Source organism: Eptesicus fuscus, chromosome 13, assembly GCF_027574615.1.
Source record: "Eptesicus fuscus isolate TK198812 chromosome 13, DD_ASM_mEF_20220401, whole genome shotgun sequence".
Classification (NCBI taxonomy): Eukaryota; Metazoa; Chordata; class Mammalia; order Chiroptera; family Vespertilionidae; genus Eptesicus; species Eptesicus fuscus.
Window position 1 is genome coordinate 41405608 of NC_072485.1, and position 24381 is coordinate 41429988.

At 53.9% G+C, this 24381-nt stretch overlaps 2 protein-coding genes across 3 annotated transcripts in view; both read left to right on the top strand.

Annotated features, from left to right (window-relative positions):
- STARD10 (StAR related lipid transfer domain containing 10) overlaps positions 1 to 9457 on the top strand; it is a 29008-nt gene extending 19551 nt beyond the window's left edge. For both annotated transcript variants that reach the window (XM_008149943.3, XM_054725042.1), the window contains exons 3-7: positions 5406 to 5553; positions 6172 to 6275; positions 6867 to 6984; positions 8743 to 8795; positions 9051 to 9457. In XM_008149943.3, coding sequence (XP_008148165.1) covers positions 5406 to 5553; positions 6172 to 6275; positions 6867 to 6984; positions 8743 to 8795; positions 9051 to 9296 — 669 coding nt within the window. In that variant the 3' untranslated portion in view covers positions 9297 to 9457. The remainder of the gene's footprint in view (positions 1 to 5405; positions 5554 to 6171; positions 6276 to 6866; positions 6985 to 8742; positions 8796 to 9050) is intronic.
- Positions 9458 to 11450: 1993 nt separating this feature from the next.
- The window catches only part of ARAP1 (ArfGAP with RhoGAP domain, ankyrin repeat and PH domain 1), a 62266-nt gene continuing 49335 nt past the window's right edge, over positions 11451 to 24381 (top strand). Inside the window, exon 1 of the mRNA XM_054725125.1 lies at positions 11451 to 11539. The gene's annotated coding sequence lies outside the window, so the exon portion shown is untranslated. The remainder of the gene's footprint in view (positions 11540 to 24381) is intronic.

The following is a 24381-nucleotide window of genomic DNA, read 5'->3' on the forward strand; positions in this document are numbered from 1 at the left end:
AGGATGGACTCTAACCTACAGACCATCATCCTGTTATCACGGCCCCTCCATACACTCACTGTCTATACACACGTTTGAGGACTTGCGAAGCCAAACCAGCTTCCACACTTGGATTTAGAGACACTCTGGTTTCTTCAGAAGCCACCTTGAGTGCTCCTTGATGGTGAGGACTACAGCAAGACCGGGTTTTGTTTTGAATCCCTGCCAGGCTGCTTTCTGGCTGCCTGATTTGGGCAGGTTGCTTACTCTCCTGAGCTCAGTTTTCTATTTTGCAGCACAGACATGACACCAGCTCTAAATCTGGTTTGAAGAGTGTGTGTTGAATGTCTGATGCAGCACCTGGATCTCCCCATGGCTACTTAATAGAAGGTTGTTTGGATGCTCCTGGTGATGCCAGATCTCATGTCTGCCATCTCCTCCCACCATCACATCCCTCCCATCATGTTGTTCACTCACTCATTCATTCACTCACTAGAGGCCTGCTGCATGAAATTCGTGCACAGGGGTGTGTGTCCCTCAGCCCAGCCTGCACCCTCTCCAATCTGGAACTCCTCGAGGAATGTCCTACTGGGATTGGGCCTAAACGGGCAGTCAGACATCCCTCTCACAATCCAGGACTGCTGGCTCCCAACTGCTTGCCTGCCTGCCTGCCTTCCTGATTACCCCTAACCGCTTCTGCCTGCCAGCCTGATGACCCCCTAACCACTCCCCTGCCAGCCTGATTGATGCCTAACTGCTCTCCTGCCAGCCTGTTTGCCCCTAACTGCCCTCCCCTGCCGGCCTGGTCACCCCTAACTGCCCTCCCCTGCAGGCCTGGCCTGGTTCCCCCCAACTGCTCTCCCCTGCAGGCCTGGGTCCCCCCCAGCTGCCCTTCCCTGCAGGCCCGGTCACCCCCAACTTCCTCTGCCAGCCTGGTCACCCCTAACTGCCCTCCCCTGCAGGCTTGATCACCCCCAATTGCCCTCCCTTGCAGGCCTGGTCCCTCCCAACAGCCCTCCCCTGCTGGCCTGATCACCCACAACTGCCCTCCCTTGCAGGCAATCTTGTGTCCACATGGGGGCAGCCATCTTGTGTGTTGGAGTGATGGTCAATTTGCATATTACTCTTTTATTAGATAGGATAGAGGCCTGGTGCATAGGTGGGGGCCAGCTGGTTTGCCCTGAAGGGTGTCCCAGATCAGGGTGGGGGTTCCCTTGGGGCATGGGGAGGCCTGGGCGAGGGGCCTGTAGTGGTTTGCAGGCCAGCCATGCCCTCCGGCGACCCAAGCGGAGGCCCTGGTATCTGGGATTTATTTATCTCCTACAATTGAAACTTTGTAGCCTTGAGTGGAGCCAAGCCTCCTCCTTGTTCCATGGCTGCAGACATTTTTGTTGGAATTTATTTATCTTCTATAATTGAAACTTTGTAGCCTCGAGTGGAGGCCTGGGCCTGCCAGGTTGTGCAGAAAGCTTGGCTTCCTCCATTGCCAGGGAAACCCAAGCCTCCTGCTCACTTCGTGGCCGCAGCCATCTTGGTTGGGTTAATTTGCATACTCGCTCCTGATTGGCTGGTGGGTGTGGCTTGTGGGTTTAGCGAAGTGATGGTTAATTTGCATATTACTCTTTTATTATATAGGATGTTTCATTAGTCTCCTTTTCAGTCTGATATAGTTCTTGAGTTTTCTTGACTTTCATGACCCTGACACTTAAAGGCCAATTCTTTTGTCAAAGTTCCTCATTTTGGGTTTGTCTGATTTTCCTGATGATTAGGTTTAGGTTACACATCTTTGGCAGAGATACCACATAAGTGGTTCCTGTATTCTTTTGTTTTTAAATAGGTTTTTATTGATTTTAGAAAGAAGGGGGGAGGGAGAGGAGTAGACAGAAACATGGATCGGCTGCCTCTTGCTCTCCCTCCCCTCTACTGGGGATCAAGTCCACAACCCAGGCATGTATCTCTACCAGCAATCGAACCAGCAACCTTTTGGTGCACAGGAAGACATTCAACCAACTGAGCACACTGGCCAGGGCATGCCTGTATTTTTTACATTTTGTCCTATCAGGTAGCACCCAGTTTAACTTGTCCCGTTACTAATGATGTTCACTTTGATTGATTGATTAAGGTGGGACCTGTCAGGTTTCTCTACTATGGAGTTACTCATTTCCCCTTTGTAATAACTATTTGATGGGAAGGTACTTTGAAACTATGTAAATACCCTTATTAAACATTCAATTTATTTATTTATTCATATCTGTATATCTCTATTTTACTCAGTGGAATAGAACTTGTTACTTTCATTATTCATGTTAATACACAGGATGTCCCAGGTTTAGCCCATGGTGGGTGGCTGGCTGTCCTAGTTTGCCCAGGTCAGAGGGGTTTTCTGGGATGTGGATTTCAGTGCTAAAACTGGGAACGCTTCAGGTAAACACTGATGAGTTGGTCAACCAAACCAGTGGAAGCTCGTCGCACTGGCTCCTGTGTCCTCTGGGCAAGTTCCCTAGCATTCTGTGGGTAGTCCTTTTTTTGCACAATAAGATGTTCCAGGCTCACCTATACTTACTCTGACCTAGTCCCAGAATTACATATTTCTCCAGGGAGATCTGGAACCAGGACCTTTTAAGAGTTAGGCTATACCACACCCTGGGAACTGGAGCAAATGGAACTCATTCAGCTCCTACAGGCCACACTCTCGTCTCCTCTGTGCCTGTTCCCTGGCCGTTCTTTCCCCCAAGGCCACTTGGCAGACACCTACCCTCCAGACTGAGCTTCTGCATGGAGCCTGACTCCTCACCCACATCACAGAGCTGACCTCCTCAGCTCCCCCACCAGGCAGTCTAGGGCACCTTCTCATTTTCAAGTAGGTCTCCTTTCTCAGCTGGAAGCTTTTCAAGGACAGGTCCCAGGTTCATCTCTGACTCTTGTGAGCTCCACACGGGGCTGGAACTGGGGGTTGTTAAATGATTGGATCTAGTCATACCCCCTCCTGAAGCAGGAAAGCAAACAGAGGGAGAGTGACATGTTCAGGGTCACATGAATCTGCAGGCTGGAGTCTGTCCTTGAACTTCGGTTTTCTTAATTCTAAAATGGGGCTAATACCTCAGACTGTGGCTATAAGAATAAAATGCTGTAATATGTATAAAGCACTTAGGATAGTACCTGGCATGTGGTACGTGCACCTCTCAATATCTCTGGGGGAAGTTTAAAATATATAATATATATAATTGATTTCAGAGAGAGGAAGGGAGAGGGAGAGAGAAAAACATCAATGATGAAAGAGAATCTTCGATCGGCTGCCTCCTGCATGCATGCCCCCACACTGGGGATTGGCAGGTAACTGGCGCATATGACCTGATGAAGAATTGGGATCCTGACTTCCTGGTTCATGGATCAATGCTCAGCCACTGAGCCACACTGGCCAGGCATGTGGGGAACTTTTTATTTAAAATTTTTTCATTATTATAGAAGCAGTACTATACATTTTAGAAAATTAGAAATACAAACAGCAACGCCCCCCCCCAAAAAAAACAACAACAAAAAAACCCCAACCAATAACAACCAAAGCCCACCATATTCTCATCATTCAGAGGTCACCACTGCTAACACTTTAGTGATTGTGCTTCCTGAGCTTTTTCTGTGCATATATTTCCCCCACCCCAAATGAGAGCTTACCATGCATTCTATTTTGTAATCTGCTTTTTTGTTTTCAGGGAGCAATCTTCGCCATTTTGATTCAGCACATTTTTTGGCACATCTAACACTCAGATCATGTTCATATTTCTCCAGTTGTCCTAAATGTCCTTTTATAGCTGTTGTGTCCAAATCAGAACGCAATCCAGGAACACACTTTCCATCTGGTTGTTGTGCCCTAGAAGTCTGTCAGTCTAGCCTAGTTCCTCATGACATTAATCTGTAGAAGAGACTGGACCAGTAACTCTGCAGAATATCTCACCCTCTGGCTTTGTCTGGTTGTATTCCCATGGTAACACTTAGCTTCTCATGGTAACACTTAGCTTGTTCCTCTGTCCTCTTTATTTTCTGAAAAGTGAAGTGTATCTAGGGCTTGATGACTTCACTGGTTCCTAAAATACCCAATAGGTAGTGATGTGTCCTTCCTGTGGCCTCTCATATGGTTAGGAGCCCCACGGCCTAACCCAAAATTAGGGGGAAGGCAATGTGGCACCGCCCTCATATGGTTGTGTGTATTCCCCTTTTTAGTAGAAAGCAATGTGTGTGCTTCCCTTGGCACTGTCTGAACATCAGTTCTGGGAGATCTTTTTATTTTTTATTTTTTTAAAAATATTTTATTGATTTTTCACAGAGAGGAAGAGAGAGGGACAGAGAGTCGGAAACATCGATGAGAGAGAAACATCGATCAGCTGCCTCTTGCACACCCCCTACTGGGGATGTGCCCGCAACCAAGGTACATGCCCTTGACCGGAATCGAACCTGGGACCCCTGAGTCCGCAGGCCGACGCTCTATCCACTGAGCCAAACCGGCCTCGGCCTGGGAGATCTTTTTAAACATGCAAGAAAATTTGTTCACTTGCTGAGAGGAACTTGGATCCTGGGGTTTGGGCTCTTGGGTGAAAAAAATCACAGAACAAGGCTATGGACTAAGTTTCATCTTGCTGAGTGCAAATCTGGCGAAACCTCATTCTGTTTTTACTGGCTTTCCAGACGTGTGATCTGGGTTAAATCCCATATCTCTGCTACTTTCCAGCTGGGTGACCTTGGGCAAGTTACTTTACTTAATCTTTCTGAACCTCGATTTCCTCCTTGGATTTCTTGTGTGGCAGAGTTATTGTAAGGGTTAAAATTTTTAAAAAGGTATCTTTGGCTCTTTTCTCCGCTGGACAGAAAGGTCTTTGAAGGCAAGGCTAATAAATAATAAGAAATCCAAAGATGCTTGTTGGATTAAAAAAAAAAAAAAAAGGAGGACAAGTGGTATGGCCAGGTGATAAGGTACGAAGGAGGAAAGAAATCATCCACTGAGGCATTTGTTTGTTCATTCATGCTTTCACTTCAACATGTATCCATACCAGGTTCTGTGTTGAATCAGTTGTGAGCCTGCGACCATGCACTTCAAGGGTCTGAGAGGGCACAGGTATAGGGACTCAGTGTATGGCTGGATAATGCAGGAAGGCTTCCTTGAGAAGGAAACAGGGACAAATGGGGAGGTTTGCTGGGAGCTAAGGTGGGGGAACAGTCTGTGGATACAGGGGCTGCTGTCTCCTGGCACAGGTGGCTTCTGGGAGGGCTGGACAGGACTCGTGGCAAGTGGCGAGTCCATGTTGGCTTTAGAGGTCGCTGTTCCTTCCTGTCCTCCTCCTTCTCCTCCCCACTTTGCCCGTCTGCCCTCTGGACCCCTGGTACCAAGGCTTTGAACCCTGTGTGACCCTGACAACCCATGTGTTTATCTACAGTGCCGGATGGAGTGCCGCGATGTGCCAGCCGAGACACTCTACGATGTCCTACATGACATTGAATACCGAAAGAAGTGGGACAGCAACGTCATTGAGACTTTCGACATCGCTCGCTTGACAGTCAATGCTGACGTGGGCTATTATTCTTGTGAGCAGGCCCAAGCACACTCCCCTAGCCTCCTGCAGGCCTCTCCCAGGCTTCCAGCTGAGGCTCCTCCTCCCGTCTTCCCTCCCTGTGGTCGCTCCCACGGCCAAGGTGCTCAGAGACCTGAGTGCTGAGATGTTGGGCTGCCCTTCCTGACATCCCTGTCCACTCCCAGACAGTTGTGAACATGCACACACGTACACTCAAACACATTATGCACTCCCATGTTCATGTATACACATTCCGCACAAACACGTGTACACATGTATACAACCCACAGCCATATGCCGCGTATTCACAGTCACATGTTTTCATGTACGTACATCAAATAATACCGTTATTTTCCCATATACTCACATATACAAACAAGCCAGGCCAGCAAGGTAAGGGCTGTGTGAGGTTGTGAGGAGCATGGGTGGCTGGAGACAGGAGGGGAGAGGGTTGTGCTCTGTCTCTTCCCTAGTTCCAGTTCTTGGACTGTGGTGTTGGGGGTACCTCTTTGGTTCAGGGGGAGTTGGCAGTTAATTAGGCATCCCTGTGTCGCTAGCCTCTGCCATGCCCTCCCTTGCAGTCAGTCGGGCAGGCCAGTGGTCTGGCTGAACTGTCCCTTGCCCTCCACAGGGAGGTGTCCAAAGCCCCTGAAGAACCGTGATGTCATCACCCTTCGCTCCTGGCTCCCCATGGGCACTGATTACATCATTATGAACTACTCAGTCAAACATCCCGTGAGTTGACCTGCCTTCCCGGCTGGGTGGGCAGGGAAGGTGCCAGGTAGGGCTGGGCTGGCAGGCCTAGCCTAGGGAGAGGACCCTGGTTGCTACCATGACTTCCCTGTGACTTCAAGCCAGACATGAAATCTGTTGGCCCTCAGATGGGCTGAATTCCATTGGTTGGGCTCTGCATGGTCTCACTAGGAAAGGGGAGAGTGAGGTCAGGGTTCCCTCACTGGGCCACTTTGATCTCCATGACAGGTAGGGCAAGCAGGTATAGCTGGCCTGGGCAAGGACAAGCGTGTGTGTGTGTGTGTGTGTGTGTGTGTGTGTGTGTGTGTGTAGGTATGCGTGTGCATGCCTGTGTGTGCTCCTGAACCCTGACCCTAAAAAGGGTAAGGATGGCCTAGTCTGACTCCTCCTTTTCTCCTTACCCCAGCAGCAGGCCTCGCCTGGAGTGGACACCAGGAGATATGAACTAACTAACTGTGTGTGTGTGTGTGTGTGTGTGTGTGTGTGTGTGTGTGTGTGTGTATGTGTATACTCACAGAGACACCTCCGTTGCCCCCACCCTAAGTCTGACCTCCCTGTGCCTTCTGTCCCCAGAAATACCCGCCTCGGAAAGACTTGGTCCGAGCTGTATCCATCCAGACGGGCTACCTCATCCAGAGCACGGGGCCCAAGAGCTGCGTCATCACCTACCTGGCCCAGGTGGACCCCAAAGGTGAGGCTTGGCCCTGGAGCCTACCATGGGAGCCTCTCCTATTTCCCAGGGGATGGGGCTTGATTTACTCAGAACCCAGAAGGGTTTTTGTTAGGAGTTGTTTTGTATTTTGGGGCATATTCATCCAAAACATACTCATCATTTGACCCACGGTTTGAGACTTCACAGCTGTTTGAAAAGCAAGGGCCAAGGTGGTAGCCAGTGTCCCACGATGAAGCTTAGAGCTCCCTTCCTAGTGCTCACATTCCTATACTCTGACTTGCTCCCTGGCCGCTCTCTATCTTGCTGATATAGAGAGCGGCCATCCTCTGTCCATCCCAGAGGCCTGGATTTTCCAGGCCTCAGCTCTCTTTCCCTTGGGAAGGCTCAGCCACTCCAAGGCGTCTGTGGCCAGCTGACCACATGGCTCTCTGCTGAGATCCAGATCCCTGTGGCCACGACCTCCTAGACATGTCCCCCAGGACGTCTTGTAGGACCTGAGACTCACTGTGTCCAATGCTGAACTCACCAACTCCCCTCCTAACTTGCCCCTTCTCCTAAGTCTTCCCTCAGTTACCTGGGCCAAGAAAATGGGGTCATGTGAGGCTCCCTCTTCTCAGCTCCCAAACCTAGTAACCAATTCTTACTGATTTTACTTCCCAAATAGCTCCTGAATCTGTCATTCTTCTCCATACTAATCCACCTTGTCTGTCCAGATAGCCACCCAGAAGAATTTTTCCAAAACACTTATTTCCTCGTGACTCTCTTCTGCTTCAGATTCTTTTGAGGAGTGGAGGCTAAGCCCCCTGCCCAGGTTTCCTGGCCCCTCCTCATACTTCTTTACACATTCCCACCTCCCTGTCTAGGCAGCCTAGACACACCTCTTCTCCCGTACTCGTCCCTCCAGGACGGCTTCAGATGTCACCTCCTCTATCCCTAATACCCAGAGGAGTCGCTGGCTCCCTGCTCCGTGGGCCCATTCCCCTCTAGCAGAGCATTTGGCACACTGTTGGGCCCCCCAGACAGTGAGTTCCTCTCTGGGTCCCCAGGGCTGGCCCAGGGGTCAGAGGGTATCACTGAGCGAATGTGGAGTGAGTGAATGAATGGATGGATGACTCAAGGATGGGTAAGCCCCAAGCACCTTTACCTGGGAATTCCCTGAACCCCACTGAGGGCCCAGTGGTCAAGGCCCTGGCTCCCCAGCATCTCATTGAATGAGTGTATTGAGTGTCAAAGGCAGAGCAGACACTTGGGAATGAATGAGACGGGGTGGAGAGCTGGGCTGTGGATTCCAAGTCAGGCCAGGCTGGGGTGCCCAGCTAAGAGGCCTGTTGTAGCAGCTAGGCTTTCTGGGGTAGGAGGCTTTCTGGGGTACAGGCAGAGGAGGGGCTAAGCATCAGGACTATTCCCCATAGAGGGACTGGGTATGAGAAGGGATGTTAGTGTGAGTGGAGGGCAGGCAGCCGGCAGGAGCTTACTGGGTCAGGAATTCAGTCCCTCTGTAGCCTGTAGTCACCTAGAACCCTGCAGTTTTCTTGCCTGCAGCCCTCTGGGGCTCAGCAGGAGGGGGGCAGGGACACAGAGTTGAGCCTAAGGACCTTGTTCTGAAATGGAAAGGGAGGGTGAGAATGATAAAGTCTTATGGGACTTGTATCACACCCCACCCCTCCCATGGAGAAGAGGGTGGCCTCCCTGGAAACCTCAGGTTGGAGGCAGGGGACTGGGTGCCTGAGGCTGCTGCTTCCCTTCTCTCCTCACTCCCCTTCCCTGCTCTCACAGGCTCCTTACCCAAGTGGGTGGTGAATAAATCTTCTCAGTTCCTGGCTCCCAAGGTGAGTGGCCTTGGGACTTTGGGGGTATGGAGGCTGGTGGAGAGGGTTCCGGGCTGAACGGGTGGAGTGGGGATAGAGACTGGGAGACAGGGCTGAGGGGCAGAGTTATGAACTTGGGGCAAGAACTCAGGATGCTGGGAGCCAGGGTGGGGGTCAGGGGAGGGGCTGAGTGGCTGGAGAGCATGCGAGGGGATGTGGAGAGGCGATCCGGTCCTGTGCCTGTTCACTCCTGACTCTGGTGCTGCGGCTCCACAGGCCATGAAGAAGATGTACAAGGCGTGCGTCAAGTACCCCGAGTGGAAGCAGAAGCATCAGCCCCACTTCAAACCGTGGCTACACCCAGAGCAGAGCCCGCTGCCAAGCCTGGCGCTGTCGGAGCTGTCTGTGCAGCACGCGGACTCGCTGGAGAACATCGACGAGAGTGCGGTGACAGAGAGCCGCGAGGAGCGAATGGGCGGTGCTGGCGGCGAGGGCAGTGACGATGATACCTCGCTCACCTGAGCGTGGAACCATTAACAGGGACTGAGACAAGACAGGGCAGAGCCTGGGGGTGGCTTTCTCCCCTCCCGCACCCCCTGTGCCTCCTGAGGACGTTGGGCTCAGACCCAGGTTGGCACTGTGGCCTTGCTGGAAATAGCCCTAATAAACCATCCCACAGCCTCCGCCGGCTCCTCGACTCCTCGCTGTACCTGCTTCCCACCTGTCCGGGGCACAACTGCCACTCTTGGTGCCCTTGCTCTACAGTTCATTTTGTTAATTTTATTGCTTGCCTGACCTTTGCTGCTTTAGGCATCCTCTTTCCTCCCCATGTGTAGCTGGGGGGTCGGGCTGTTACCTTTTTCTCCATTTATAAGTATGTTCCATTCCCTTTGGGTCTATTCATTAGTTCACGCTTCATCCACCCACGTGTCCTTGTTGGTGGTCCTTCTGCCATTCTCTCCAGACTACCGTTCACTGCTCCGAGAGAAGGAGTAGTTCTGGCTAGAGGCCCTGGGTCAGGGGTCAGAGGGTGGGGTTCTTTTGTGTGACCTTCAGCTCCATGGGGAAGCGGGTTTCTATTTTGTGACTTTCAGCCTCATGGCATCCAATCTATGGCTTGGGGGACTGATACTCTGTAGTCCTCAGGGAAGGGAGGTGGAGAGGTCCCTGGGTGTCAGGCCCCAGGGCTGTGGGCCTCAGAACTGAGGTTGGGGCATCATGTTCTGGAGGAGGGAGGTTGGGGTTGAGGTGAGTGTCATCAGACTCCAGTGCATTGGGGGGAATAGGCCCTGTGATTTGAGCCCTCCCTAGGTCATTTTGAAGACCTCCAGCCTGTGTTAACGAAAAGGATGGGGTCCCTAGCCCCTTGCCAGTGGTCGGGTGCCAGCCCCTTGTTCCTGTGTTCTACCTCAGTGCTCTGAGGTCTGGAAGGATGCCTGGGCCTTCCCTGTTCTCTGTGGCCCCAGCTGCCCTCTGTTCCCTTAGGGACATCCCTTCTGTCAGGTTGGGAGAAGGGCGCTGTGTTCTTCCCTCTCCAGTGTTTTTGCACCCGATAGGAATTTGGGACCAGGAAGTTCTCCCCAAGGTCTGGCCCCGTCCTCCACTCCCAGGAAGTGACTTACCTTAGCGTTGTCAGGAAGACACAGTAGACTTCCCTAGAGGGGCAGAGTAAAGGTCCAGTAGTGGGTAGGCAGGAGATTTCATAACTCAACCACGACTTGGGTTCCAATCCCAGGTTTGCCCAATACGGGCTTTGCTAATTTTGGGCAATAGTTCAATTCCTAATCCATAACCGCAGTGATGAGCTTTGCCTTCAAGCAGAGGTATGAGGATTGAGATAAAAGGAGGGCCTGGCCTGTAGTAGGTGCTCATATTAATGACTCCCAATCTCAGAGTAAACCCTATGCCCCACCCTGGTGAGAGCTGTTTTTCCAAATGACTCCACAGGGGAATTTGGAGAAATGGAAGCAGAGAAAAGCTAAGGTTTCTGGCTTGGCTGGCCCCGAAAGTGCCCTGGACATAGGAACCAGGAATGCTTGCCAAACTCTTGGGCCTTCATCTGTGTGTGTGCTTGCAGGATGGTAGTGAATCTCGTTCTTCAGGCCACCAGAGGTGCCTGGGAGCCAGAACCTTAGGCTGCAGCCTTCAGCCAGGGATCTTGAAGCGCTCTAACTGGGCCGGACTCCTCCCAACCACCCAGCCTCTGGGGGAGGTGGCCCCTGGGGGGAAGTGGGATAAACTCAGAGAATGGGGTGGGGAAGGACTTCCTAGAGGAGGAGGTCAGAGACCTTGGTCGTCCTGTGTTTTACACCCTCTTAATGGCCCTGGGCGGTCTGGGCTCCTGGGGGTGTGTGGCTCATCTCTGTGGGCACAGTCACCAGAAGAAGAGGAGCAAGAGGCAGGGAGACGCAGCGGATGGGGGTGGTAGGCTCAGGAGACAGAAACGGGCCTTGGAGCAGGGAGAGAAACGGGAGACCCCAAACCGGAGGCACACAGACCCACCCACCCTTCGGCGAGGCGAACTCGGAGACTCTGACTGGGCGGGGCCCGGCCACTGAGGGGGCGTGGCCGCGCCACACCCCGCCCTCGGGCGTGGTCACGCGCAGGCCCCGCCCTCCCCTCCCAGGGCGTCACGTGGGCGGGCGGAAGCGCCCGGCGGGGTGGGCGCGCCCGGCCTGAGGCCGCGAGTTCGCTGCTGCGGCTCGAGAGAGTGGAGTGTGGCGGCGCCGGAACCGGGGTCTCCTCGTGGTCTTTGCCCAGAGCAGGTGAGTGAGGCTGCCGGGGCATCCCCGTTCCCGCTCCTTCCCCAGGTGTGGCCCCGAGTTTTCCCATTCCGCAGGAGGGAACGCCGAGGCCCCGCGGCGATGCTGTGCCTGACGCCTACTTCCGCGGGTGTTTGTCCAGGTTGTGTTGTCTGTCCTCCCGTCTCGCGGTGGGGATGCGGGTGGCTTTCCGACGGCGCGCCGTTGGGCCAGAGACCGGAGGGAGGAGGGCGAGCCGGCGGGACAGGGGGCTTCCAGCCCTCAGCCCTTCGGCATGAAGGCTCTCGGTATCCGGAGCTAGCAGCCCTTCTCGGACGCCTTGCTTTTCTCATCAGTGAAAGGAAGGCTCGCACCTCGTTGACCGCGGAGACCCCCCCACAGCTCTGCACATTGCTACGACCCTATGCCCAGGACCTGGGCAGTGACCTTGGGAAGGCTACTTCCGGTCTCTGCCCCAACTCCCCAACAGTAAATGGTGGCATGGCCTCCCAAGAGCCCCTACCTGGCCTAGTTGTTGGGGAAAAAAAAGGAGGTTTGTGTTCACATTGAATGGGGTCAAGCCTGGAGTGGGTAATGGGGCCTGGAGAGAGCAGACTCGGAGTGCAGCCTGGAGGGCATGGGGTGGGTGTTTGGTCTCAGATCGCCAGGGGTGTTTTTGTTGCTGGGGAACTTAGGTCAAAAGCCATCACAAACAACATGACTTCTGGCATATGCACCCCCTCCCCCAAAACTCCTGTCCTAAGATCCTTCCCAGATCCCCAGGCTTGGGGGTGTGTAGAGGTACTCAGGGAAGGATTTGACTGAGCACCAAGGTCCAGACAGGCACCCAGGATGCCTGTCTCAGAGAGCAGAGTGTGCTGGGCTAGGGGAGACCTCCCAGTAAGCTCATTACAGGGTAGAAGGATACCAGCAGAGTCACAAAGACAGGTCTAGACAGGCACTGAGATGGAATGAGGGACTGGAACTCTTGGAGGCCCAAGGGGAGATGACTGAAATGGGCCTCAGCAGTTAAGTGTCAATTCACAAGGATAAGGACCCTCCAGAGGAGGGGCAGGAACTTGCATGTCATATTTGAGGAATGGTGAGAGATGGGTATGGCACGAAGGGGTAGCAAGGGCAGGGTGTAGAGAGAACTCATCCCCCTGTCCCATGGGTTTGGGATTGTCCAGACTCTGGCCTGGGAACTCTGCCTGCCTCCCCATTTGCCATTTAGGGCAAGAGGGGGGTGATCTAGGCAGAGTCCTGACAACTAGGGAGGTGGAAATTGGCAGAGGCCACCAGAGGCCCAGATTGTACCCAAACTTCATTGGGTCATTCCCCACTTGACCCCAGCCTCACCTCCACCACCTGTCGGGTTCCAGTCATGCTTTCCTATACATCAAGCCTCAGCCTTTTGTTCAGGTTGCTTGTCCCCCACCCCCTAAGTTTTCGCCCCTCCAAATCTCCTACATCCTTTGGGACTTCAGATGTGGGTTGCTTATTGCTGCCCAGCCTTTCAGGCCTGTGTAGTGGCTCAGCTTAGCAAGGGCCTCCTTGGAGCTCTGTGGGGAAGGGGTTTGCAGAGGTATGGGAATGTCAGGGATGTGGGGTAGTCCCTGTGCTGCCACTTAAACCCTATGTTAATAAAGTAACAAATCCCCAGACTTCTCAGAGCCTTCATTTCCCCATCTGTAGGATGGGGTGTTAGCCCTGGTCCCATACTCCAAAAAGAGCCTGGTTGTGGGCATCAGCTGGGCCTGAGTCTAAATCCTGCCCCCAGCAGTGAGTGTTTGAATGAAGAAAAGGCAGAACCTGGGGGAAGGGGTCAGTTCATAGGGGTAAGGGACCTCTGAGAGTCCTAGGGGCTAGTGATGGACTTGCCCATTGGCTGGAAGGAGGGAGTCCCCTCTGCTCTCCAGGGCCCTCTCCCCTCCCCACCCCATTCTCCCTTTGGCCAAGCTCAAAGCCAGCCGGCTGATGCCCAAACAAGTAGCTTCTGTTCCCAGGGTAGGGGGAGGGGAGGCAGGCCCTGGGCTCCAGGCCTCACCCTGCCTCTTCCCCACACCCCCCTTCACTCTGGATCTTAACCCTTGGAGGCCTTGGATGGGCCCTGGGCTACTTGAGGACTGGTACCCCTTGCCCACCAGCAGGCCCTTTAGGGTTCCAAGGGTTCTCTTTGCAGTAGGAGGGGATGTAGTGGACGTGCGTTGGAAATGGAGAAGGAAGGAGAGAATGGAGGGGAGAAGGAGGCTAGAGCACATATGGCCATGGACAGAGACCACTTGGCCCAGAAGCTTTTTTTAACAGATGGGGAGACTGAGGCCAAGGGCCAGAGACTGGACACAAAGAGCGCTGGTGGGGGTCAGTCTTGACTCGGACTCATAGTCTGGCTCCTCTCTGGGAAAGGAGAGAGAAAGGAAGGGTGCCCTCCTTGATTTAAGTACTACAGTGTGCCTGACACTGCGCATTTGTTACTTTACTAACTTTACATCATTCCATGAGACAAGGCTCACTCTCAAGTAAGAGGGGAAGAAACTCAGAGAGAGCTGAGTAAGGACATCAGCAAGGATGACAAAGCACCGATGCAGGCAATTTTATGTGTTAACCAGCCAACCAACCTTAGGAGATAGGTTCCAGTCTGCAGATGAGGCACAGAGAGGCAAAGTCACTTTCCCAAGGTTACATACAGCAAATTAGTGGCAGAAGCAGGATCAGGATCCAGGCTTTCCCCCCACCCCCTGTCCCCCTCCTTGCCCTGATTTCCCTTCCCATAGCCTGACCTCACCCCTTGAGCTCAGTCCAGGGTCCCACTCAGGAAGGGGCTTTCCCCTGGTTGGTGGCCAAGGCAGCAGGGTGTGACCTCAGCCAAGCAGACCCGGTCCCCCTCCCTCAGGAGCAGAGTCCAGTCCCCGGGGTGGCCACTCTCACCCCCTCCTCTGGTCTCAGGCAGGCTGGACTCATCCCTTCCACAGCCCTGTACAGAAGAGCGTTTGATGTTTCAGGAAGGGGCTCTGCACTAAGGGTGGCTCCAAGGGTCTGAATAGGAGGATATGGGGGCCCTCAGAGATCCCCTATAAGTGCACTCCCCATAAAACATAGGGCTTGCTGCTGACTCCTGAGTGCCCCCAGGCCCGATCAGAGAGGCCACCAGACCTGTACATTCCAACCAAGGCTCTGGGGAGAACAGTCCTATGCCAGAGACACAGATGACCCCAGGTGTCAGGGACGGTCTGGGGGCGGGGGGCAGTACATGGTTGGTCTTCTGCATGACTTTTCTGTGGGATTTCTCTCTGGCTCATCCTTTGGAATATGGTTCAGAAGGGAGAAGTTTGTTCTATAATCAGGACGTCTGTTCTAAACCATTGGAATAATCAGAGTAGCTGGGACGGGATGTGGAGTTAAGTGACCAATTTAATAACCAAATTATTATTTAATAGTAGTAATGATAGTAGGGGTAGCTACTGTTTCTAAGGAGCTTACTATGTGCCTAAATGTTTAGGCACTGTGCTAAACATTTTATATAATTATTTCATTTAATCCTCAACAATAGTCTTATGGGCTAGACTATTTTACAGATGAAGAAATCGAGGCCCAGAGAGGTTAACTGATTTGCCCAAGATTACCCATTCTATAGTAGAGCTGCGGTCCGAATTTCTATTGTTTCACAGTAAGAACCCTGAACACGGGGTGACACAGCCGCCAGAGGAGATCCAAACCCTGTCCTACCCCGGGAACTCCCAGTCGGAGTGACAGGCTGGAACTGGAGGGCCACCTGGTCAGGTGACATTGCTGGGGCCAGCTGTGGGGATGGGATGCCTGCAAGGGCATCCTGCTTGCAGTCTGGACTGGTTGCTGTCAAGTGCTGAGCTCCCAAGGGCTCAGCCCTGGGATGAGCACCTCCTGAGGTCTACTCCCTGTTCTCATCCTGTCTGCTCGGCTTTGCTGAATATAGTTCTCCCAGACCCCCTTTTGCTGATGAGGAAACCAACATCAGTAGACGTAAAGTGACTTGCCTGTGGTCTTTCAGCCAAGGAAAGGGAGAGCTGGGACTAGCACCCAGGCAGGGGCTCTGAGGTCTGTGTTCCACCTCCCTGCCTGATGTCTGGCCAGGGCCTCCTGGGACTTTGATACCCTAAGGTTCCTTCAGACATTGCCCACCTGCCTTATCATAGGGCCCAAGTCTTTCTCCCTGATTCCTCTCAAGAGGACTGAGATCAGGTACAGCTGGGTGTCGGTGACTAATTGAACAAACCTGGAAACGATGGTTCCAGAGCTAAGAGGGCAAGAAGCATAGACCAGCAGTGATTAAGAGTGTGGTGCTCAAGGTGAGAGGGGTCCAGGGGAGGATTCAGGGTCAGAGAGCCCACCCAAGGAGGGAGGGATGTGGCCAAATCTTCCAGCTTCTCATTATCTTCACTGTTGTGAGGGTAAAGATTGTGAGCCAAAGGTGGGGAGGGAGAGGAGGATTGGGACCTCTCACAGCTACTTCTTGTTCCCATTCTCAGGGCAGGGAGCCAGAGGACACCTGAAATCTCACCTGCCCAAGCCTCTGGGGGAGCCTGGCCTACCCCCTTCTGGCCATGCAGTGCTGGGGTGGGTCAGCCCGCAGGACAGGGAGCCATAGCATATTTTCCCTACAGGTGCCGGGGTCTCCTCTGGCACCTTCCCTACCACTCCAGAGGACATTGCCCTGCGCCTGGGTGTCCCCTCTCCCCTTCCTGCCTACCATAATTTGGAGCCAGGGCTGGCTCAGTCAGGCCTGGAGTCAGGAGCCCCTGGTATGTCAGTGAGAGGCCTTGGGCTGTCACTTATTTTCAATGGACTCAGCTTCCCCAGAGCTTCAGGGAGGAAGCAGGAAGCAGCAGCTTCTGGAACCTCCCAGGTTTATCAGCCCCAGGTGTGAACAGCAACCAACCAACCGGGCAGGTGAGAGGTGAGGCAGGTTGAGGTGGGGGCTTCTCCATCCCTCTCCACTTCTGCCCTCCCTCTCCCCATGTTGAGCAGCTGCAATTTTAGGATTCTGAATCTGAGGTCCTAGGCATTAGGGATTCAAGCAATTCCCAGCTTCCAAATTTCCAAAAGTGGATCCTGAGTTTAGAGAAACGGAGACTCTGTGCCACACCTTGGCTGTTGGTGCCAGACAGATGAGGACGGGAGAGTTTCTCAGAACTGCTTGGGGGTGAGTGGCCCACGTGGCTGCCAGGCTGTGTGTGCTCTCTGCACCCACCACCCCAGCATACACACCCAACTGCCCCCTTTCAAGAAGTCTGAGAGGCCCTGCAAGGGACTAGGAAGTAGCAGAAGAGACAGCCCTCTTGGGGAGTGGGGAGAGGATAGACAGCGGCCAGGCCTCCTTTTCATTTATTTGATGGTGGCGGGGCTGTCCTGATACCAGAACAGGATTGATGGGAGGCCCCAGGAGGGCTGGTGGCTGGCTGGGTCACGGAGCAAGGTCTGGGCCACACTGCTGGGCAAACCAGGTACTCCTGGGACAGGATGTGGTTCAGCAGGCCCGGGGCCAGCCTTGGAGGGTTAGTGTAGCTAACAGACCTGAGCCCAGGAGTCTGAAGGGGAGACATTGCCCTTCCTCAAGGGGCAGGGAAGCTGGGCCTTGGATGGAGCCGTGGAGTGTGTCACAATGCCTCCCCCACCTCCTTCTGGTACCCACCTGGGCCTGTGGGCACAATAGCTGCCCTGAAAGGGCCCTGGGCATAGAGCAGGACCTGCCCCGTGGGAATTTCCTTCCCATGAAGGAAATTCGCCCCCTCCTGGAAGACTTCCTGGCTGGGTGAGCCCCTTCCAGCTCTGCATTCCTCTGGGGGCGCTATGTGTGTGCCCGTGTGCACTTGGACCCAGATGCATCCTTGAAGGTCCTGTGCTTTTGCCTACGTGTGGGGTGATCAGCATTCGATGTCTCACTGGGTTGGGGTAGGAGGTGCTTGGCTCTGCACCCCTTGAAATGTGACCCACTTGAGTGGGGTCCTTCTTCCAGATGGGCCGCTTTGTGGGTCTGCAGCTAAAATTCAACAATTTGTTCCCCAGAGCCTCCCTAGCCTGGTGGGGAGAAAGGGGCCTCCGTGAGGACAAGGTTGGGGACTGAGCCTTACCAGATGACAATAGAACAGCTCTGGAGTGGGGTCTCTCTTGCTCGGTGAAGGGGTGCCAGAGCTCCAGCTAAAGGCCTACCTCTCCCCTCAGACTAAGCCTGTTCTGCTCTTTCTGTCTTCCTAGAAGATGAACCTGCTAAGCCTAGGGAGGCTGAAGATGCAGGGAGTGTCTAGTGGTTCTGTTCCAGGACGTGAACCAGGACACTCATCTGCCTCTACTGCTTGTGGCCTGAAAACCCACATTTCTCAGTGCAGGGCTGCCCTAGTCAGCTCACCTGGAGGAGGGGAGTTGCTCCAGCATCTCTGAGGTCACCTGAAAGGAACTCCTCCTCTCAGGGGTAGGGGCTCAGGCTGGGGGTGCCTGGGCCCTTGTCTTGACTTGTTGTGTGACCCTGCTTAGGTTGTTGAATCTCTCTGGGGCTCACTTTCCCCTTCTGGAAGTAGGAATGGTTGGATGAGGTGATTCCTATATGCCTAAGGAGCAAGAGGTTGGGGGTTCCAGGCAGAGGGCACAGTATCATAAGCAAAGTCCTGGAGGCAAAGTATCAGACAGTGGGGTTAGGGGGAATGAGACTGGAGAGGAGGAGTAAGCTTCAGGAACCAGAGGGTGGAGCCTTTGAACCCCATTGGATAATGGGGAGCCATGGAAGGGGTAGACAAGCAGGGGAGAGGCACCTGCCTCGAATCGGGGTGGGGGTGTTGGTTTCAGAAGGTCAGAACCACCTGGAAGTCTGGGTGGTTCTGACCTTCTCTGGGGAACAGTTGAGGGGTGGGCAGCTCAAGGGGGTCTGAGAGTCAGCACTTTCCTGTGTGGGTGAGCCCCCACCACCCAGCAGTGTTTATCGGCCAGCACAGCAGGAAGTGGCTGCGGCGGCTACAGAGGTGGAAAGAACTGTCAGGCCCAGCCATGGAGGGTGCCAAGGAGTCTCTGAGTTGAATCTTTGACTCCTGTTGCCTCAGCCAGCCATTTCTCTCCCTACCCATGTCACAGGCCCCTATCCCAAGCTCCTGACCCGGGTGAGCCAGGCCTTTGTAGATGTCCATCCATCCATTCCACCAGTGGCCGGACACGTCTAGCCACTGGGGATAGAGCTGTGAATGAGACAATATCCCGGTCCTCCAGTTGAGACTGACAGTGAACAGTGTCCAATAGTGATACATGGGATGCTGGAAAACGATACAGGGTCAGGAGTCTGATGGGGGTACTTTTTAGGTAGAATGGTCATGGAAGGAAGGCCTTGCATTTGAGCAGGTGCTGGGAAAGTATGGCAGTGAGTCGTGTAGATGTCTGGAAGAGCTTCCAGGCAGAGGAGCTCCAGTGTGCAGCCCTGAGGTGGAGCACAAGGAGAGGGTGGAGGAACAGCAGGGAGGTGGGAGGTGGGAGGTGGCAGGGAGAGACCTAGTGGGCCATGCGTGCACTGTCTTTGGCTTTCTGTCTGAGGGAGGTGGGAAGTCACTGGGGAGTGAAACTGGTCAGACTTGGCATCTATGTTGAAGGCATACATTTATTCCTCCCAGGCTTGCAAGGTGGAGCTGTTGTAATCCCCATTATACAGATGATGAAACAGACTCAGAAAAGTTATGTGAATTTTCTATCTCACAGCACTAGAAACCCCTGCCTGCCTGCCTGCCTGCCTGCCTGTTGCCCTATGCTCGGTCCCCAGAGGACCCTGGTGCCGTTCATGGCTTCCTGTTGTCTGAACAGTAAGGGCGAATGTCTTAGCATGGCCTTCAAGGCTCTTCTCAGCCTGCACTCATCCTCCCTCTCCTGCCTGACCTCTCTGCTCCCTGCCTGTTTCTACACTGTCCCCTCTGAGAAGATTGAGTGGAAGGGGGGGGCCCAGGTAGCTCTTGGTTCAGATTCTGGCTCCTGCGTCATTTTGGGCAAGTTACTTAACCTCTCTGAGGCTCCGTTTCTTCCTCATCTGTAAAGTGGGCTAAAGCTATCCACTTTCTAGATTGTCTAGAGAATTATATGAAACTAGGGGCCTGATGCATGAAGATTTGTGCAAGAATGGACCTTCCTTCCCCTGGCTGCCGGCACCACCCTCGCTCTGGCCCGGAGCCGCTTTTCCGCCTTCCCACACTGCCCAGAGGCCCAGAGCAGCTGGGGCGGTGCAGAACGCCTGCATCATCGCCATGGTGACGATGCAAGCGTCCTGGCCCCAGCCACTTGGTGCCTGCATATGCAAATTAACCCACCATCTTTGTTGGGTTAATTTGCATACTCACTCCTGATTGGCTGGTGGGTGTCGCAAAGGTACGGTCAATTTGCATCTTTCTCTTTTATTAGTGCACATAGGCCATGCAACATGTTTAGCACAATGGCTGGTAGATGTTAAGTCCTCCATAATCATGACCTTTAAGCAGGGATGGCTGGATCAGGTAAGTGGGTTAGAATGTTTCCTGTGAGCTGGAGAGGAGAGGCCTAGTAAGGAATCTCTCCTGTCTGTTACCTGATAATATAGTGGAGGACGCAGAGGTGACACATCAATTGCAGGCCTGAGCCTGTGGGGCTGGTCCCTCATCTCCTCCTCCCTTCTGGCTCCTGCCACGCCCATCTGGTCACCTTCACCCCAGCAACAAAGGCAGCTTCCCCTTTCAGATGCCAGCAGCATTGGGCCGCTTATCTTCTGGTTTCTCCATTTCAGGGGGCACTAGTAAGGGGGCAGGTTTGGGGCCCTGTTCTCTTAGGCTTCTAGTTCTGGGGTACAGATGAACCCTCCAAATCTATCCTGGGTGAGCACATGTCAGGTTCCTGGTTAACTCAGAAAGGATGGAGTCCAGCAGCCTTCTCTTCCCCTCCTCCGTCAGGGCTCAGGGCCAGGAGTGGTGTGTGTGGTGAGGGTCCCAGCATGTGACTGGTTCTGTCCACTCCTGCTGCCCGGGAGTCTGTTGTCAGCCCTGTGTACTCCTATCCCCTTTGTGGTTAGCCTGTTTCTTCCTGTTTTTTGCCTCATTTACAGTGTTAAGAGCCCCCCACCCATCTTCCCATGGCAGTCAGTGGTCACAGAAGATCTTCCTGCAGTTACCTATAGCATCTCAGGCCCCCCCATGGCCAACACCTTACAATCTTAATTTTATTTTACTTTACTGATTTGTAGAGAGAGAGGAGGGGTGGGGGTTAGAGAGACAGAAACATTGATGAGAGAGAAACATCATCTATTGACTGCTTTCTGTATGCCCCCTACTGGGGATTGAGCCCGAAACCCAGGCATATGCCCTGAGCAGGAGTCAAACTGTGACCTCCTAGTTCCTGGGTCAATGTTCAACCACTGAGCCACGCCAGCTGGGCTTGGCCAGCACATTTGATGGGGGAGACACTCGCTGCTCTGCCTGGGAAGTCCCCAGCCCAGTAGGATGTGTCTGTGACTGAGGGGCAGGGGACCAGTCCAGAGACCTGGTGCGAGTGCCCCAGGTCTCCACAGGTGTTGTGGGGCTGGTGGGGTCACACATTAAAATGGGAGGGCCTGCGTGAGGCCTGAAGAGTGAATGGGAGAGTAGGGAACATGGATGTGGGTCAGGGCTGTAGGTTTCGGGTTCCGGTTAGGAGCTCTGCCTTGTGGCAGGTTAGAGGAATAGGCTAGAGAGTGCCCTGGCCACAGGTGAGGGAGGGGCAGGAGGCAGGGAGGAAAGCCCAGGGGTTCAGGCAGGCTGGGGAGGCCTGGGGTGGATGGGGGTAATGGGGTTGGAGAAGAGGGTGATGTGTCAAAAACATGATAATGAGGAGGCAGTTAGGGGGAAGGGGAGGGAGTGGTCCAGTGTGATCCATTTGGAGGTGGGGATACATAGTAGAGGGGAGGGGGATTCTTATGTCATAGACTTTTTGACAAGGCTATAAACCAAACCATTTGACTTCCAGCTTCATTTATTTGCAAGTGACGGACTTCAGACATCCACACTGCATCCTCACTCACACCTTACTCCCTATCAGACCCTCTGCAGGGTGAGGCTTGGGCTTCAGGCACCTCTGGGTGAGGTTTAGGGGAATGTGGAATGAAGGTCAGGGCAAGGGTGGGGACAGGTGCTCTTAGAGGACAGCCCATAGGCCTTGGAGTCTCGTGTTTACTAATGGACCTCAGTCTAGTTCCCCTTTGAAAGCCCGTGGGCTGCACTCTGCTGCTGCCCTCTGTCCCTGGCGAGGGGCCCTCATTTGATAACTGTGTCTTAGATCTTCGGGAGGATAAGCCAGTGGGGGGAGGGAGCAAGCTTTGGGTCTCAGTTTCTTATTCTCTAGTCCAGATGGCCCAGGAAACGAGCAGTTTTGTAAAGTAAATTCTCTTAGTAGTCTATCCGTGTTATATTTAAAATCATAAAAGCTACTTTATAATTGACAGATTGAGGAACAAGCTGGAACAAACTCAGTTCTAATAGACTTAAATACTTTTATATATTTTTCCTTCTAATTATACAAGTGATACACTGTAAAAACTTTAAAAAGTATAGACATGAAGGTTGTAGAAAGTGATAGTCTTTCAAGATTGGGGTGGGAGTTAAGGCTAGGCCTGAAATTGAGGTCAGGGATGTCCAGGGTCACTTAGTCTTTAATGCCCCTTGGTCATTAATAAAGTGGGATTTACTGCTCCAAGGAGGTTGTTAAACTATCCTGCCTGTCACCAAAATATCCGCTGTGTGTGGGTGTGCACATTGCGTGCTGCCTAAGGGCACCTGGTAGGTGGGGACAAGTGGAGAGCTGGGAGAGGAGGACTGAAACCCAGCTGTCCTCTTTGCTTAGCTGCAAGCCCTGGTGTGGGGCTCCTGAGGGAAGAGGCATTTAGATGTCCCTTCCCAGGGTGGGAAGTGGCATTTTTTATTTGCTCAAAGGCCCCATGTAGGTTGGAGGCAGGCTTGCTTTATCCAAGAGAGGAGCTGGTGAATTCATTGTGGGATGGGGAATGTGTGGTGCCCAGGGCCACCCCAAAGAGGTCCAGGGGGTAGTGGGGTGTCTAGTCTAGAGCCCTGCAGAGGGACATGGCTGGAGGCTGGGTGTGGTAGTCATTGGTATCCGAACTCCAAGGTGCAAGGGCCCCTTTTATCAGGAGCAGCAAGGCCTTGGTGCTAAGGACTGGAGGTGTCTCTTTTAATAGCCCAGGAGTGAGCAGATGACCCATGTGGCCTCTAGTACGCACACGGTGACGTGTCACAGTCATCTGGATGACAGCCATGCTTTGTGGAGGGAGAAACTGAGGATCAGAATGTGACATGACTTGTCCAGGGCTTTAGGCGAGAAGTGGTGGAGCCAGGACTGGAACCTGGACTTGCCTTGTTTCCTGCAGGGAGGGGCTCTGGCCTGTGGCCCCAGCTCCCCACTAGGTGGCTGAAGTGGCTCTTTAGGCACCTGGGCCCTGGGCCCCCCCACTCAGTGCTCACTGGCCTGAGGGCTGCTCCTTGGCAGCCCCCACCACTCCTGGGACACCAGAGCACAGACCACACCACACACGGGATGGGGCAGAACATTGGTGCCAGGGTGAGTGACAGGGCAGAGATTCAGGACTGGGGGTTAGGCAGGAGACTCCAGGGTGCCTCCTTGGTACCACTATGCAGTGGCCACCAGTCCCTGAGAGACAGAAAATAGGCCCCTGGGCCTAGGGCGAGTGAGCTGTGCACCTGCTGCCTTGTCTGGGCTGGAGGGAGCTGGCTTCTGCAGGGGGGCGGGAGCCACTTCTGCACCCTCTGGGCTGCGAACCCAACCACCGCCCAGTTCCTCATATCTAAGGGAAGTGTCTCCAAGGCCTCTTGCCTCCATTAGTGGAGTCCTGAGAACGCCCTGCAGACCGAGGGTGGCCCTGCCCATAGGTATCCCCTGGTGACTGGGCTGGGGGGTGGGGTGGGCTTAGAGGGTGAGGGGTATTGGGCACTGGGGGGCTCTGAGGCACTTGTACATAGCCGAGTTGTTGGTGGGGAGTGTGGAGACTGAAGGCTGAGTGTGTGGTGGGGCAGATCTGTGTGTGGCTGCTAGGTCCGGTGGGAGGTATGTATCCCTGGAGGTGGTGTGAGGTGTGCCTTTGTGGTATGGGTGGGGTGGTTTGTAGACAGGGCCTGTCCAGAGCTGGATGGGTGGGGTTCTTGGTTCCTGTGTCGGGAGCTCTGAGGGGTTTCCTGAGGTCTGGGCACTGGAGTCCCTGCCTAACCTGTCTGGTGTGGGGGGGCTGTGCAGGGGAGGAGGAAGTGGGGTGGGTAAGCTCAGGCCTGAGGTCTGGACACTGGGGTCCCTGCCCAACCTGCCTGGTGTGTGTGTGTGTGGGGGGGCTGTGCAGGAGAGGAGGAGGGGTAGGTAAGCTCAGGCCTCAGCTCTGGACCCTGGGCCTGCCTTTTCCCTCTTCCGCTCTCCCACACCGTTGGGCCTCCCTCTACGGCTCTGTGTAGAGGGGGATCTGAAGATGCAATCGAGGAAGGGTCTTGGCTGAGGGGACTTGAATGCTGAGTGCAGGAGGGGTAGGACTTTTAAGGCTGCCCTGCCCTAGGCCTGACTAACTCATGCAAATCAGAGTGCAGTGGATGCTCACATCCGCATGGTCAGCAGACTCTGTGACCACCCAAGGGAGGGTCCCCAAACCTCTCTGGGTGTCACTACTGTTTTCACATTTCCCGTTCCTGCCCCATTGAAATCTCCCGTCTCTGCATCTGTCAGGTCCAGTCCCATCCCTTGGCCTTGCACACTCAGTTTCCTTTGCTTGGCAGGGCAACCTCCTATGTATCCTGCAAGGCCCAGTTCAGGAGTGCCTTCTGGAAGCCTTGCCGACTCCACCAGATAGAAGT